Source organism: Pinus tabuliformis, chromosome 7, assembly GCF_031772625.1.
Source record: "Pinus tabuliformis cultivar Carrire ecotype Pingquan chromosome 7, CPIR1, whole genome shotgun sequence".
NCBI lineage: Eukaryota > Viridiplantae > Streptophyta > Pinopsida > Pinales > Pinaceae > Pinus > Pinus tabuliformis.
In genome coordinates, this window is record NC_142293.1 from 320,191,224 (window position 1) to 320,207,766 (window position 16,543).

The 16,543-nt window shown below is 39.5% G+C and overlaps 1 protein-coding gene across 5 annotated transcripts in view; it reads left to right on the forward strand.

Annotated features, from left to right (window-relative positions):
- The window catches only part of LOC149247221 (serine/threonine protein phosphatase 2A 55 kDa regulatory subunit B beta isoform-like), a 123,076-nt gene that overhangs the window by 69,538 nt on the left and 36,995 nt on the right, over positions 1 to 16,543 (forward strand). For all 5 annotated transcript variants that reach the window (XM_089458154.1, XM_089458152.1, XM_089458150.1 and 2 more), the window contains exons 8-9: positions 9,557 to 9,680; positions 9,863 to 9,986. In XM_089458154.1, the coding sequence (XP_089314280.1) occupies positions 9,557 to 9,680; positions 9,863 to 9,986 (248 nt within the window). The remainder of the gene's footprint in view (positions 1 to 9,556; positions 9,681 to 9,862; positions 9,987 to 16,543) is intronic.

Genomic DNA, 16,543 nt, shown 5'->3' on the forward strand with positions numbered 1-16,543 from the left:
GGTGGGGACATTGACATTTCAGAGGGAGTCCAAACCTCCCTTGAAAGTGTCAGATGTTCTTTATGTGCCAGGGTTGAGGAAGAACCTCATATCCGTCTCAGCTTTGGAGGACAGAGGATATGAGGTACTGTTCAGGGGAGGACAGGTGTTGATGTATCCCAGGGGCGCTCCAGCTGATTCAGCTAGAGTGATAGGTGTACGCCATGCAAAGGTGTACAAGTTTGCATTCTAGCCCCTTTTGGCATTGAGCAGTAGTACCGACAACAGAGCTAGCAATTCTGAGCTGTGTGAGATTTGGCATCGCAGGATGGGACACATGTATCATGGAGCCTTGAGGACATTGCGGGAGATCACTACAGGTGTGCCAGATTTCAGTACTGATCACTTTGATACTTGCAGAGGTTGTGCTATGGGCAAGTTTGCCAAATCCCCTTTTCCCAGCAGTGACAGCAGAGCGACGGGGATACTTGATTTGATTCATTCCGATGTGAGCGGTCGGATGTCTCATGTTTCCTTGAGTGGATATGAGTACTATGTTTTATTCATTGATGATCACTCCAGGAGGACCTGGATTTATTTCTTGAAGACCAAGAGTGAGGTCTTCAAGCGGTTTCAGGAGTTCAGAGCTCTTGTGGAGACACAGACAGGTCGGAAGATCAAGTCCCTGAGGTCGGACAATGGAGGAGAGTACACCCTTGGAGAGTTTGCTGATTATTGTGCGGAGGCAGGCATTAGGAGGGAGTTCACTGTTCCTTACAACCCCCAGCAGAACGGGGTTGCGGAGAGGAAGAACAGATCCATCATAGGGGCTGCCAAAGCTATGTTACATGATCAGGGGTTGCCATTGTTCTTGTGGGCAGAGGCCTGCAACACAGCTGTTTACTTGCAGAACAGGAGTCCGCATCGTGCCTTGGGGCACATGACTCCGGAGGAGGCTTTCTCTGGGAAGAAGCCTGATATTGGTCATCTTCATATCTTTGGATGCATTACATACTCCTATATACCGAAGGAGAAGAGGACCAAACTAGAGCCCACCGCAGAGAAGGGTATCTTTGTGGGCTACAGTGAGACCTCAAAGGCCTTTCGGATTTACATTCCTGCACAGAGGAGAGTTGTTGTCAGACGGGATGTGAAGTTCGAGGAGGACAGGGCCTTTAGGAGGTCACGGGAGTTAGAGTATCTGGATCAGGCAGACCCTCAGCAGCAGTTGAGTCAGTCACAGGGATCCAGTGGGCAGGGATCAGGAGGATCCGGAGGTACATCTATGAGGATGTCAGGTCCATCAGTGAGCAGTGGCTCGCCGAGCCAGAGGGGTGGTGCTTCGGGCAGCATGCAGAGCAGTTCACTAGGGAGTCCACTGATGGATAGTTCACACGGTACCTCAGCTTCTACAGGTTCAGGTGCAGGCAGGAGGACAGCAGACAGACAGTCAGGAGTTCAGGCTACTGATGGTGATGAGGAGGAGGAGTTTCATTCTCCTATGGGAGAAGCATGCTCAGGGAAGAGGAAGCCCAAGTGGCTTCAGGACACCTTGAGAGATGCCACATCTGTTGCTGAGCCGAAGAGGCCGGTCAGAGAGAGTAGACCACCTGAGAGGTTTTGTAGCTATATGGCGATGGTTACCAGCGTCCTTGACTCTGAGCCTTCTAGCTATGAGGAGGCAGCTAGCCAGCAGGTCTGGAGAGAGGCCATGCAGGAGGAGTATTCTTCTATCATGAAGAATGATGTTTGGGAGGTGGTGCCGAGGCCTGAGTGCAAATCCGTGGTTACTTCCAGATGGCTTTACAAGGTAAAGCATGCTGCAGATGGCAGCATTGAGAAATTCAAAGCGAGGTTTGTGGCTAGAGGGTTCTCCCAGGTAGAGGGAGTTGATTATGAGGAGACCTTCGCTCCCGTGGCTCGATATACTTCGATTCGCTCCATTATATCGATAGCAGCAGAGATGGGTTGGAAGATCCACCAGATGGATGTGAAGACCGCATTTCTCAATGGCTTCATACAGGAGGAGGTGTACATTGAGCAGCCACAGGGCTTTGAGGTGCATGGGAAGGAGTCCCATGTGTGCAGATTGAAGAAGGCCCTTTATGGCCTGAAGCAAGCTCCCAGAGCTTGGTACTCCAGGATAGATACATACTTGCAGGGGATGGGTTTCACAAAGAGTGAGGCAGATCCGAACCTTTACTTTATTGTGATTGGTGAGGAGCCTCTCATTCTGGTGCTGTATGTGGATGACTTGATCATTATAGGTGCAGAGAGACTCATAGAGCACTGCAAGAGAGATCTTGCGGCGGAGTTTGAGATGAAGGACATCGGCTTGATGCATTACTTTTTGGGTTTGGAGGTGTGGCAGGAGGAGGGGCATTTCTTCCTAGGGCAGGGGAAGTATATTGTGGACATCCTTAGCAGATTCGACATGGAGGATTGTAGACCCATGTCGACACCGATGATCACCAACTGGAAGAAGCTTCATGCTTCGGATTCCGAGTTGGTGGATCCCACATTGTACAGGCAGCTGATTGGTTCCTTGATGTATTTGGTCAACACTAGACCAGATATCTGTTTTGCAGTCAACACGATGAGTCAGTTTATGTGTGAGCCTAGGAAGGTTCACTGGGTGGCTGCAAAACACATTTTGCGGTACTTGCAGGGGACAATGGATTATGGTCTGGACTACAGGCAGGGAGATGGAGTGAGATTGGCAGGATACACTGATTCTGATTGGGCAAATTGTGCTTCTGATAGGAAGAGCACTTCGGGGTGCTGTTTTGTGTTGGGTTCAGCAGTAGTGTCATGGTTCAGCCGGAAGCAGCAGTCAGTAGCACTGAGTTCAGCGGAAGCAGAGTATATGGCAGCCAGTCTAGCTAGTTGTGAGGCCATCTGGCTTCGCAAGATGTTGTTTTGCTTATTTGGTCAGCCGTTGAGACCTTCAGTGATTTACTGTGATAATCAGAGTTGCATTAAACTCATGGAGAATCCAGTATTTCATGACAGGTCAAAGCATATCGGGATCAGATATCATTTCATCAGAGACTATGTTCAGAAGGGAGCTGTGAAGCTTGAGTATATTTCCACTGATGAGCAGGTTGCAGATATTCTTACCAAAGCCTTACCACGGGGCAAGCATGTTTACTTCAGAGACAAGATGGGTGTGGTGAGGAACACCTTCCTCGGTAAGAGGGAGTGTTGAAATTTGGTACCGGAGGACAGGTGGTTCCCTTAGGGTTTGATCTTTGGCCTAGGGAAAAGTGTCCAAAAGAATTTAATTTTTCTCCTAAAGTAACTTTATAATTTTTTATAAAGTTAAATCTAATTTAAAAGTGACTTTAAGTGATAAAGTTACTAAGTCTAATTTTAAAGTGACTTTTATAAAGTCAATGAAAAATTAGAAAGGAAAAGTGACTTTGGAAATAAATGACTAAGTGGGTCTTTATTAAAATGGGGTGAATTAAAAAATAGAAAGTGAGATTTAAATGAGCATTTAATCTCAGCCATTGATCTAAATCTATTTCAGCCATTGGATTTAGGGATCACCCAAAAGTCATTTAGGGTTGGGTTAAGGGAGGAAAGGGAGAAAAAGATCATTCATTCTTTCATGAGCAGATTGGGAGAAGGAGAGCAAGAGAGCAAGGGAGATTTCTGGACAAGGAGGAGAAAGAGGCAGCAGTTTGGCACACATACCAAGGCAGCACTTCAGCAAATCCGAACAGCATAAAGAACAAGCAGAAAAAGGCAGATTTTTGTGAGCAAACAGTGAAAAAAATTGATTTTCAGCACGAATATCGAGGAGGCGATTTTCTGCACAGTTTTCGAGGTCTGTCCGTATAGACCGTACGGTTAGTCCGTACATCCGTACGGTCCGTACAGCTCGTACAGCGCATTTTCAGATTCTCTGTTGGCTGAAAACAGATAAGTTTGCTTGCTGGAAAAATTCTGTTTTGCTGATTTTTTTTGCTGAAAATTTTCTCTCTGTAAAAAGGCATTTTCCAGAAATAAAGAAGAGCTCTCAAACTGGTTTTCCCCAAGAGTTGTAGGGGGTTTTTCCAGGGTCAAGTTGACCAAAAATCTCAGTGTTTAAATGAGTTTTAATGGCTGTTTATTACTGCTGATTTTTATTTCTGCAATTTCCAACATTCTGTAAAATTTCCAGAATTTGTGTTTTCAGCAATATTTATTTTTTTAGCTTGTTAAATGTATGGTTATGGGAAAGGGCATTTAACTACATGGGAGAAATAAGGTGAAACTGAAAACCGGGGTGGGAAATCAGAAATTTCTACAACAGTAGGACTATTCTCCTTATTTCTGGCTGATACTACTAAGCATTTGTTTGTGGCAGAAGGTTGACTTTGGAGATTGGGACTAACCTCTGTAGATTTACAGTACTTGTTTTGGATAAACAGATCATTAGTCCCATCGCTGGAGAATGTTAGCGCAAGAGATGTTTTGATCTAAGGCACTTCAAAGTTCAAACGATTCTAATAACTCTGAATTTTTCAGAAAACTTGTGCCTATGGTTCGATTTACTCTTCGGAGGGGCAGCTCAAATACCCAGTCATGGCTATGAGCATAGCTAGTTTTCCTATCTTCATGAGCTGCGTATCGGTTGATGGCTTGTGCGTGTGGGGGTGAAGCACTACTACAGGCAGAACATTTTACATATGTTGGGCATGAAACTAATTTCTTAGAGGTTGTGTTCTATTCCTGTACATCAGTGATGATAATATCGGCGAGATATTGCTGAATATTGGAAATATCACGATATTTTCAGCGAGCCGAAATATCGGTGAGAAAATATTGCGATATTTTGGCTCCCGAAAATATCGCGATATTTCCGAGATATCGCCGATATCTCGGCAAAATATCGCGCGACGATATAAAATATTGCTGGGTAGGCTAGGCCACGACTAGAAAAAGTGAAATTTGCCTTTTTTTTCGTCATTTCTGTTTCTGAGTGTTGGAGAAGGAAGGGGAAGAGTTTTGTGGTGGTTGTCAAGGAGTGATTGAGGATCAAACACCGATTATCACCACCAACTAAGATTTTTTTGTGGATCAAAGATTGAAGAATAGTGAGACAAACTTCATTTCTAACCATTAACAAGTATGTTCTTAAAAACCCCAATGTTAATGATTTTTTAATAGATTTCAGATTATGCTTGCTTGCCTCTTTGCCTACCACCATTTTGTTTCTTTGTTTTTTTTTTCCATTTGCTATGATTTTCATGCCTATGAGCCAGTGCAAGGGTTTTCTCCATATTTGCACAGCAAGCTTCATTTTTTTTTCAACTTTCTTATGCACCCTCTTATTCCCATTTTTCATTCACATTGCAAATAATGTAGTAATTTTTTTTAAATGAGGTGGTTATTACTTATTATTTTTTGTGTTGGGGGGTTTAATGGCAATTTTTTATTTTTTTGTGCCCTAGGTTTGAATTAGTTCACTACAAATGTCAAATATGCCAAAAGCCTTGGACCCATTTTGGGAGTATGGGGACCCTGTTGGTGGGGCAAATCAGGCATATCTATCATGCAAATTGTGTGGGACCAAGATGTCAGGAGGGGTTACATGATTGAAATACCATCTGGCTAGACTCCTTGCACATGATGCAGATGTAATGCCTTGTATGGTTTCTAGTGCGGAGGTTATACAAAAAGCTCTTGAAGCAATCACTGAACAAGACAAAAAGATAGCTGCTAGGGAGAGGGCACTGGTCTCAGATAGATAGCTGCTAGTTTTATTTGTTTGCTACATATAAGTTTATAACTCATGATGATGAGATACTTTTATATATGTGATGTTATTTTGTATTGGTTCTCCACATTTGAGTTATTGATTGGACAATTATCAGGGATCAGCAGGATTTGGTATCGCCTTTGATGTATCATTTCTATTTGACATCATATATATCAGTGCTTTCTTCATATTTATGTGCCAATTTGTTTAGTTCATGTTGCTATTGCTTTATATGTTTAAAAACCTGAAAAAATGAATATATTATGCATTTTTATGCTTGCCGATATTTGCCGATATTTTGCTGATATTTTTGCCGATACTGCGACAGTTAGATCAACGTGTGTTCAGTTACCAATCCATTTCTTTCCTTTTGTAATCACATTAACCATTATAACTGAAGAAAGAACATAAACCATACATGCAGAAGACAAGCCAAGACAAGAGAACACAAAAATTGGCTCAAGCCAGGGAAAAACCCCAAGAAGGGGAAAACCCTTGATCAATTCTTCTTATTATTATTATCAAATGTTCAGCAGAGAAAGAGAAGGAGAGTACACTTAAAGTCAAATTGACTGAGCAATACCACAGTCCAGATGTCTGTCAAGTCTGCACTTCTTGATCTCATCAGATGTTCCAATTTCCGACTTCAAAAGCGGTTGGATCCTGGATACATATATGCAGCCTTCTTAGCTGAAGAAGAGTTACCCAAAGTAGATTAATCTGGACTGAATGAAGATCTGGCTAGGGCATACATCTGCCCTAACCTACAGCAGCAAACACATGATATTAACCTCAAAACATTCGATCTTCTTAGCTGTGAAAGTGGCTTAGGCCAGGCTAATAGCTTAGCCAGTCAGGGTCTGAACCTGCTAGACTCCAAGGAGGGTCTGCGGCCAGCAAGGTAAGATGAATATGGTCCCGAACTGTCATGAACACCCATCGATCTAGTTCAGAAATGCCACCAACAGCCTCGGTCTTCTGCCTGAGATACTCAGCCTGAAGTGGGGAAGAGCTTACCACATGAAACTAGTCCAGACATGCCCTAACAACCTGCGGCTTTCGCAACAGAAGATTCTCAGCCCTGTGATGGAAGAGAAAACCCAAAACAGAATACTCATGCGTCCTCCTTCTTAGCTTGGCTGCCTCAGATCTGATTTTACCCTTTTTCAATGTGTAAAATGAGGTTGAAAGCACCTCTATATATACTAGTCGTTGGAGTGGAAGAGACATGACTTTTGGGCATATGAGTTGACATAAGAATGAGGCTGACCTCATAAATTTACTTGTGAGAGAAAATAAATACAAAAATCCACTTCTGCTGGTTCAAATGAGACAATCTTTATATCGATTCTTGTCCTCTCGAAGGGAGGAATTGAATGCTGCAATAATCTTCCCCATGGGAGCTGTTGAAAGCGGAATTTGGCCCTAGTTGCCAATTTTAACATATCATTCTTCTTTCCAGCATAATTGCCATGATCACACTTTGAGAGTTTCTCTGGTTGTCTTCTCCTTGACTCCCTCCTTGCCTGCTTGAACATTACCTTCTTGGCCCTTGAACTCCTCACCACCACTTAGTGAACCTAAACTTGATTTTTTTCTCTCTTAGACCTTTTCAAATGGAGTTACTTCTCTGTTGGCCTTTACTTTGGCTTTGCAAGTGTCCTGAGCCTTGCAAGAAATTTCCTTGTCACTCTCCTGGGGTTGATGTTCAAATTAGATACCAAGCATGATGACAAGCCATCTAGTTCTTTATTATTCAATGCAAGTGGCATTGATTGCACTGATTGGTCTCCTTCCCAATCCCCTACTTTGCAAAGATTTGCATCTGAATGGTTACTGTGCTGTCCGAAAACATCAGTTGTCTTTGGATTATCTTGAAGGAACATGCACACAATATTGGTTGAGGTAATGGAATTCTTGTGTTTGCATATGGTATGAAATTTGAATCTTCCATTTCCAAGAGCCATCAATATGCTAAATTCACACTAATGAACATTTTAAGAATTCCAAATGCTATATCTTGGTCCTGGGTGCTCGTTGAACTTTAAATCATGCAACTATACTGAAATGTTGAATATGGAATTCCCATTGCTATAAGTTTAGACTCTAGAGCATTGAAAATGTAAACAGGGAGCATGCATGTGCGCATGACCTAAATGAATGAAAGCAAAAATAGCAATATTTATGACAGGACACAGAGTAGCATTGCCTTCAATACTCAACCTAGCAATCTTCTTACACATGTACAAGTGAGCAAAAAAATGAAGATGGGAAGCTCAGTACTAGAAATGATGCCTCCACTAATGATGGTAACTCTATTTGAATTTTGAATAATTGAGGGAGGGGGAAGGAGTGGGGACTCTTATAGACATTGAGGTTGTGTGTGATGGTCGTGTAAGCAAGTGCCCACCCCTATCCAATCAGAACTTCCACATGAGGATTTCTTAATCCTGATTTCCTAATGACAACTCTTAAATTTGAAATGCTTTCCAAAAACTCAATAGTTACATGTGCTTTTATTACTATGCCAACATCACTACATGAGAACATAGACGAAAAGACGATATAACTTCATGATACAATTTGGTCTAGCAGTATTCTTGTGCCAAATTGAGTTTCATTAGGGTGTCAACTTCTCTAGGTCATGATAATGTTAATTATGATGCAAAGAGCTTAATTTCATGACCTGAATATGTAAGTTTTAGAAGGTTAATTAAGCTTCAAATAGCCCTAAATTGATAGTCATGGGTTAAATAGGACTTGAAAAGCCTTAAAGCCCTTCTAATTAAGCCATATCAGTCCCGAACACAAGGCACCCTTAATGAGCCCCTACACATACTTGTGTAAGTCATAAACAGTTCAAACATATGCTTAACTGATTGGCAACTTAAATTTAAAGTCACTTCTTATACATAGCTTATGCCTTTTAGGCTAGGAAAATTTCCTTTTGGCTGTAAATAGGCTTTCATCACTTCTCCAAAGGAATGAAAATTTATTTTTGGCTAAAAGTAAGCTTTATCCTCTGCAAATGAATCCTTAGGCATGCATTCATTTAGAACTCATTTTGGGATGATTTCCTTCTCATTTGGGTGGTAGAGTGCTCTGAATTATCTTATTTGTGTCTCAGAGTGCACCTATTTGCCTAGGGGGGAATGCAGAGTGCTCCCCCAAAAATCCATTGCATGTAATTACAATTGAAATATTATCAATACAAGTAATTTTTGCTAATTTCTCTGTTTCCATTGAAATTTCTCATTTGTTTCTTTGGGGCATAAAATTTCTTCAGTGTCAATGAGGACCTTTCAAGTAATGTTTTTTTTATGAGAATACAAAAATGCTTCTAGTCCAGAAAAACATGCCAATGAGGAAACAAGATGACAAGACAATTTATACTTGGGTTCGTGGTGGTTATAATCAGCTAGATGCTAGATTATTTTCAGGTCTGGGCCTTACCAAATTTTTTGATTAGTTTGGCTTTTGCTAAGATTGCACATATATGTCTCGGTGGTAAGTTACCTGAGGAAGAGGATTGTTGTGATATTATGAATTTGAGAAACAGCCATAATCATTTTGACATATGTTGAAAATCTTAGAATAGATACCATGCACAGCGACAAAGAGGATGTCCTATATATGTAATCTGAATCTCTGTTTTCTGGTGGTTGCTTTCCTGTATTTCTCAAGAGAGTATCTCTAGCTGTTTTATATTTTTCATTCTTCAAAAGCAGTTTCTTCTATTAAATCCTCCTGAATTTGGAGCCTCTTCAGCATTTTGTTGTTCTGATAAATTTAGTTGGTCCATTCTGTTTTGTCATATGAAATTTGCAGAGGTGATAACGTCAGCAGAATTCCATCCTAGTCATTGCAACATCTTTGCTTATAGCAGCTCAAAGGGCACTATTCGACTTATTGACATGCGGCAATCAGCTTTATGTGATAGACATTCAAAACTGTGAGACATTTCCTTGTTTATTATTTCAGGCCAAAGTTTATTTTGATTGCTAAAAATGTGCAAGCTATGAAAGTTTTCCTTTGGATTAAACTAGGTTATACTCCTGTCTTTGTGTGACTTAGACAAGATATTTAAAATCAGCAGTATTCTTTATTGGAACTCTTACTCTCTCTATGTTGTAGATTTGAGGAACAGGAAGCGCCAGGTTCTAGATCATTTTTTACAGAGATAATTGCTTCAATTTCAGATATAAAGTTTGCAAAAGATGGACGACACATTTTGAGTCGTGATTACATGACACTTAAGGTATAACCTTCCTTTCTCTGCTGTTTGATGGCAGATATTTTCACTGGTTATTTAATTACTTGGACTTTCATGCATGCTTACTGTGATTTGTAAGTTTCAATTAGTTTATCCTAGATTAACAGATATGAGAGGCATTGGCAATTTGTCTGCCTTTGAAAAAAATGGCAGGGCTGCTGTCTTTTGGTTTGGGCGACAGCTATTCAGATGGATTTAGGTTGTCACTTACATGTATGGTTGGGCTTAACTATATGTTTTGAATCAGTGTATGGTTGGGCATAAATTTATGTTTTGAATCAGCTAATGTGTGCAGGGAAATGTGTTTTGAACCAATTTGAAAAGATGCCAGGGCTACTGCCTTTTGTTTTGTGTCTGACCGCTATTCAGAGAGTTTTAGATTGTCATGTATAGAAATGGTCGAGCTTGTGAATGAATGGAATATATTGAGGTGTAAGTATAGATTTTGAATCAGCTAATGTGTGCAGGAAATTGCATTTTTCTTTCAAGTCTTGAGCCCATTTGATCCAATGTTGCACGACTCGTACTCATATAAGACTCGTCACGGCATTGACTCGTCGACTCGTATAAGACTTAGGAACGAGCCTTATAAGACTCGGGAACGACCCTTATAATATTCGTATAAGACTCGACAACTAAGTTGCACGAAATGTCGAAACGTTTCAGAGTTTCCGAAACGGGTATGTTTAGAAACGTCACCTCCCAAAAATGGAAACGTTGGCCGAAACGTCAGCTGAAATGTCATATATGTATAGACTCTAGATATATATAAAAAAGGTTATAAATAAGTGAATAACACAATATCTTGCAAGAAAAAAGGGAATAAGACCCATAGATGACAGTTTAGAAGGAAAACCATTCTATATTAACTCATACATGATTACATGATGGTCGAGTTTTGGAGTTTCGGGTACGGGTACGGCCTGAAACGCCAGGTTCCTAGAAGTTTCGTGCAACATAGCTCGTCAAAATACAAAAAAACTTAAAATATGATAAATTTTAAGCAATTCCAATCCTTATAAGTTATAAAAACCACAATATATGCAATAATTCATAACATCATTTCATATCTATAAAAGTACAACATAACATATTCTATTTTTGTAAGCAAAACATTTAGATACCGAATAAAAAAAGGGCTCATGATTCCATAATTAAAATAAAAAATGACAACAAGTTCAAAATTCAAATACATGTCATAAATGATAAATGATTATCTCATAACAATCTTGAGTCTCATCACCCATGGACGACCACGCCTACAATAAGCCCTCGTGGAGCTAGTGGTAACATCAGAACGCTGAAGCAACTATGAGGCAAGTGTATTTGGAGTCTCCATTTGAGATGGCAAAATAGAGAGATCCTCAGTCTCTTCATCAAGCCAACTCCAATCAGGGGCCTTCTCCTCCACAACCCAATCAGACTCTAAATCAATAGTATCCAATAAAATTGGATCTGTATCCTTTGGTTACACTTGTTTTTGTGAGCATTCGAAGGTTGTAGTAGATGAAAACCAACTTCTCCAACCTCTCATGCTCCGATCTGTTTCTCTTTTTGCTGTGGATGTGCTCAAACGCTAACCAATTGCGCTTACAAGAAAAAGCACTGTAGGGTTGACTCAGAACTCTGATGGCAAATTCTTGTAATAATGGTGCCTCAATGCCACAATCTATCCACCAATGAGTTGTAAAAAAAATAACAAAGATTATCAGTTTGCAATGCCAAACATATAAAAGAGAACTAGCAAAATTACAAGTTAAGTTCTAACAATTTGCACTTACAAGGCATTTTCTTGTCCTTGAGACGTTGGCTTGAGCTGAATCCAAACATGCCAAATGCTTTCTTGTACATATCTCGTTGTATGTTGATTTTGTTCTGAATATCTTGATCCGGGAACATCTTCTCAATGCATATCATGACACCTCTCATCACCTCAGGATCTTTTTGAATGCTAGACCCCTCGTTATAGAGTAAGCTCGGATTGAGATGAGATATGATGCTGTTGCATACAATGGTGAATGTAGTTGCCTGTCCCACCTAGAATCAATAATTTGCCATATAGTGAGATATTTGGATTCATTTCCCTTATAGAAAGTCTTGATGGCCTCTTTGGCCCTGTTCATGCCTTCATAAATATATCCCATTGCACTGTGCAGGTTTCTCTCCATCCATCAATCTCAAGAATTTCACAAGGGGCTCAATGAAGCTGACAATCTCAACGACTTTGTCCCACAAACTATCACCAAAGACAAATGCTTTCGGAAACAATGCTTCTGGTTTTGTGCTATCTTTCCAAAATACCCATTGCTGGCTACAAAACATTCTTCTCAAAGCTTGGTACTCATACAAAAGGCTTCGGAGGGAAAGAAAGTTTGTAGCAAACCGTGTGACAACTGGGCGACTAAGCTCACCTTGTGTGAATTCCCTCATAAGGTTCAACACCCAAGCATGATTATAAATATACTTGGTAATTTGCTTGCATTCTTGCAGAACGTCTTACACCCACTCCAACTTCCCAATGTCCTCTAGCATCAAGTCTATGCAATGGGCAACACATGGAGTCCAGAAAATGGTGGTTTATTTGGCACAAATAAACCTTCCAGCTGCCACATAATTTGCTGCATTGTCCGTGATTACATGGACAAGATTTGCAACCCCAACTTGCTACACCGCATCATCCAACAATGAAAAAATCAAATGTGCATCTCTTACATTTGCAGATGCTTCAATGGATTTTAGGAACATGGTTCCTTTAGGGCAAGCTACAACAAAATCAATTATTGTTCTACCCCTCTGATCTGTCCACCCATCAGACATAATTGTACAAACTGTAAATTTCCATGAGCTTTTAATACTTTCCAATTGTTCCTTGACACATTCAAGCTCCTCATCTAGCTCTTTCCCCCTAAGTGCATTATAAGATGGGGCTTTGTATCCAGGGCCAACACTTGCAATGGCATCCACAATGGGCTGATAAAAATAAGACTTTGCATAGTTGAATGAAACACTGTTATGGTGCCAAAACCTCCTCACTGCCATATCTGCCTCCTTCCTCTTCTTTAAATTAAAACTCTCAAAGGTTAGTTGGGATCCCGAAGTTGTATGAGGACTAAAGAAAGAAGAGGTTATACACCTGCTTGCCACAACACTTGAAGAGGAGTTACCAATACTTGGACTTTGAAACTGTGTTTCACTCTGAGATGAAGATCTACCTATCCCAACAATCTCATCCTTCCTTCTTGCCCTCTTAGAACTTTCTTCTTTAATGGATTCCAAAGCAGCTGCCATTTCAGTAGTGACTTCATCAGGGCAACTTTGACAACATCCCACACCATTCCCAAGAATTTTGGCTAGGTGGTATTTCAGCCTGTTTATGCCTGCGTGCATTGTAGCATTGCAATAATTACACTTTATATGGTGGTCATTACTGGCAATGATTCGTTGACCATGTGCCCATGCCGGATCATGAGACTTTCTAGAAACCTTTGGTGGCATGGTGACAAAATCTGGAAGAATATATATATATGTTTTTTTTTTCGTTTTCTAATTTGCAATTCTTTTTTGGCCCTGTGGCCGAGTTTCTCAGCCAGACAGGGCCACTGTGTGGCTGAGAAACTTAGCCACAGGTAGCCCCAAACAGATATATATATCTATATATATATATTTTTTAAAATAAAAATAAAAATGGATACATGGAAAACATTCAAACAAGGTTCATTAAGCCTACCTAAAGCTGAGTTTGATTCGATGAAGCCTTCTTTAGCCTCCTTTAGCTTCACTGCTCAACACTCTCACAATTTAGCCAAACACTCAAATGACAAGTGAATGAGAAATGGAAGGGAGAGAGGTGCTTATAAAGCTTTTTTTCCCTCCAATTTCCCTTTACCTCTATCTCATTTCCAAAAAGGAAAAGAAATAAAAAATAAAAAAATAAAAGATTTGAAGAGTTTGTGCCTTTTGAGGCTTGACGGGTCCTATACGGGTTGTATAGGCTACCCTTAGGTCCTATACAGGGAGACGAGTTTTATGATAAACCCGTCGGGTCCGGGTCTTAACCGTGGGTTCTATGCGGGTGACTCGACCTGGTATAGGACCCATGCAGACCCACGGGTACTTGCGGGTCTTATGTGGGTCATGCTTCACTGATTTGATCTTGTTCTTTTTTAGTGGTCCTGTACTCTCTCTGGTGGTAGGTTGGTAGACTCTTCATTGCATTCCCTATTTACCTGAAAATTACAATATACTCGACTAATTGGAGAAGCAAGATGTCTGTTTCTCATTCTTTTTTCTGCTCTACTATGATAACATTAAATATTTAAGTTTAAAATGTATCCTTGTTTGAAAAGTTTTGTCCGTCTCCATCTGTTGTTGTCCTTATTTATAATTTATATCGTAGTTATTTTATTTGCAAAACATTTTTTGGGCTTGCTTGTTAAATCAGGGCTGCAACAATTTAAGTTCAGTCATTATAATAGTTTCTTCTATGATTGTATAAATATGTTCTTTAAAAGTGAGAACACATAAATTTATGTATTATTCTTTGTAACATATTATACTGTAAAAGGTAAGAGTTTTGACATTAATGTATTCGTCAGTGATGGTCAATTTTGATCTGATTTTGAATTTGACGATTGGCTAAGGTAAAAATGAAATCTGAAGCCAAAGAGGGAAAAACTAAGGGAAGGGGCAAGGCAAAATGCATAGTATCAACTTCTGTGAAGAAGGTGAAGAAGTTGAAGGAGGCATTGTTTAGGTTGTCAAATAAAAGACTGATCCATTGATAGATCTAATGGCCAATGGACTTAGAGGCCTTGCACCAACATTGTTGATCAATGAATTATTCTGTCAATGAGCTCACCTATTGATAGTACATTTATTGAAGAGATGATTGATAACATTTCATGGTTGACAAAACCACTATCGATGAGCCCCATGTCGACAAATTTGTTGTTGACAAGATTCATATTGATCGATAATGTAATAAACATAAATATACAATAAATATAAAAGTAGTAATAATAATAATAATGATTAAGGACATACTATTTAAGGGTCACCCATCAATGTGTGTATGTACCATCATGTTGGTCATTGTAAAGCATCATTATCTTATTCTTCATTTAATTATTTTATATTTATTTTTCCCCATATGAATTTCAATTGTCTATTCTTATGTTGGATATTCATTAGTAAATGAACTTCGCTCATTTAATTGGTATCAAAGCTACGTTTTTGATATGGCCCTTGGCCACACTTTTTTTAGACCGTGTCTAATTAGGCTTTTGGCCACACTTATTTGAAGCGAACAAAGTTCGTTCTTCAAGTTAAATACTCCAGAAGACGTGGAATATAAAGGTCTCCATTGAGATACAAGAATATATATATTAAATGTATGAATGAGAATGATGATACAATTGAGAGTGAGGGGCTTGCTTGTATACCAAGCAGGTGTCCCTTTAAGAATGGTCATGTCTCTTTAGACATGCCTCTTTGTTTAACTAGTTATTACTTATTTACATATTATTATGTTTATTTTTTATTATCTATATTTATTACTTTTACATAATTATATTCATAACATTGCCTTCCTTTTCAAAAAGTTTTGTCCTCAAAGCTTGTTGATGAAAGGGCTTGATCTCTTTTTCTCGAGAGAGTCATCTTTGTTGATACAAGTTGATATGATCCTTGGAGTGATGTATAAAATTGTCGCACGGAGAAAGGATATGACCATCCTAAATTAATCTTTTGTGAAACATTTTGTTCACTGGGACTTGTGATGAACTGTTATCACTAGACCGAGTTGTGCACACTTCAATATTCTTCGGAACATAAGTTTGTTGTTTATGTTTTGAGTGATATAGATTCGTAGATTGATTGAAATGCCTCTTATTTAGAAGAAACAACACACCTGGAAACCATTCAACACTCAAACAATTACTACAACACCCATTCAATCAATTAAACAAAGCAAAGCATTGTAACAGTAATCAACAACCATCACACCTAATGAAGGGACTAGGCCAGGACCTATGCTGTTACACAATGATAGAGGCTACAATCCTGCAACTATTCAATACATGAATAAGATTTGTAATAGTAACAGTAAATCACACATAACTTGCAATTAAAAGAAAATAAATATACTGCTACAATACCTCTCTAACTAGTGATCCCTCCTAAAAAGGAGGGCCCTTCCTCCGTAGCAGGTGTTGGTGAATTACACAACACACACGCTAATCAAGAAAGAGATATAGAGCCACATATGGTAAAGAGTTGCATTAATGAAAGATGTAGTATAGGATTGCAATGTTGGTGCTCCCTTCTCTGATCTCTGTTTATGCATGCCTCGCGGGCAAGGAGTACATTCTTTTATAATTTCAAATTACATTCCTATTTTCGAAAAGCAGGATCATCATGAGAATCTCTTGATTCTCATGTGATCCAAATCGAGATTATACAAAAACTGTCTCGTAACAAATTGTCTTAATTGAAACAGAGCTGTAACGGCTTTCTAAATTACAATGGTTTATCATTTGGGAATC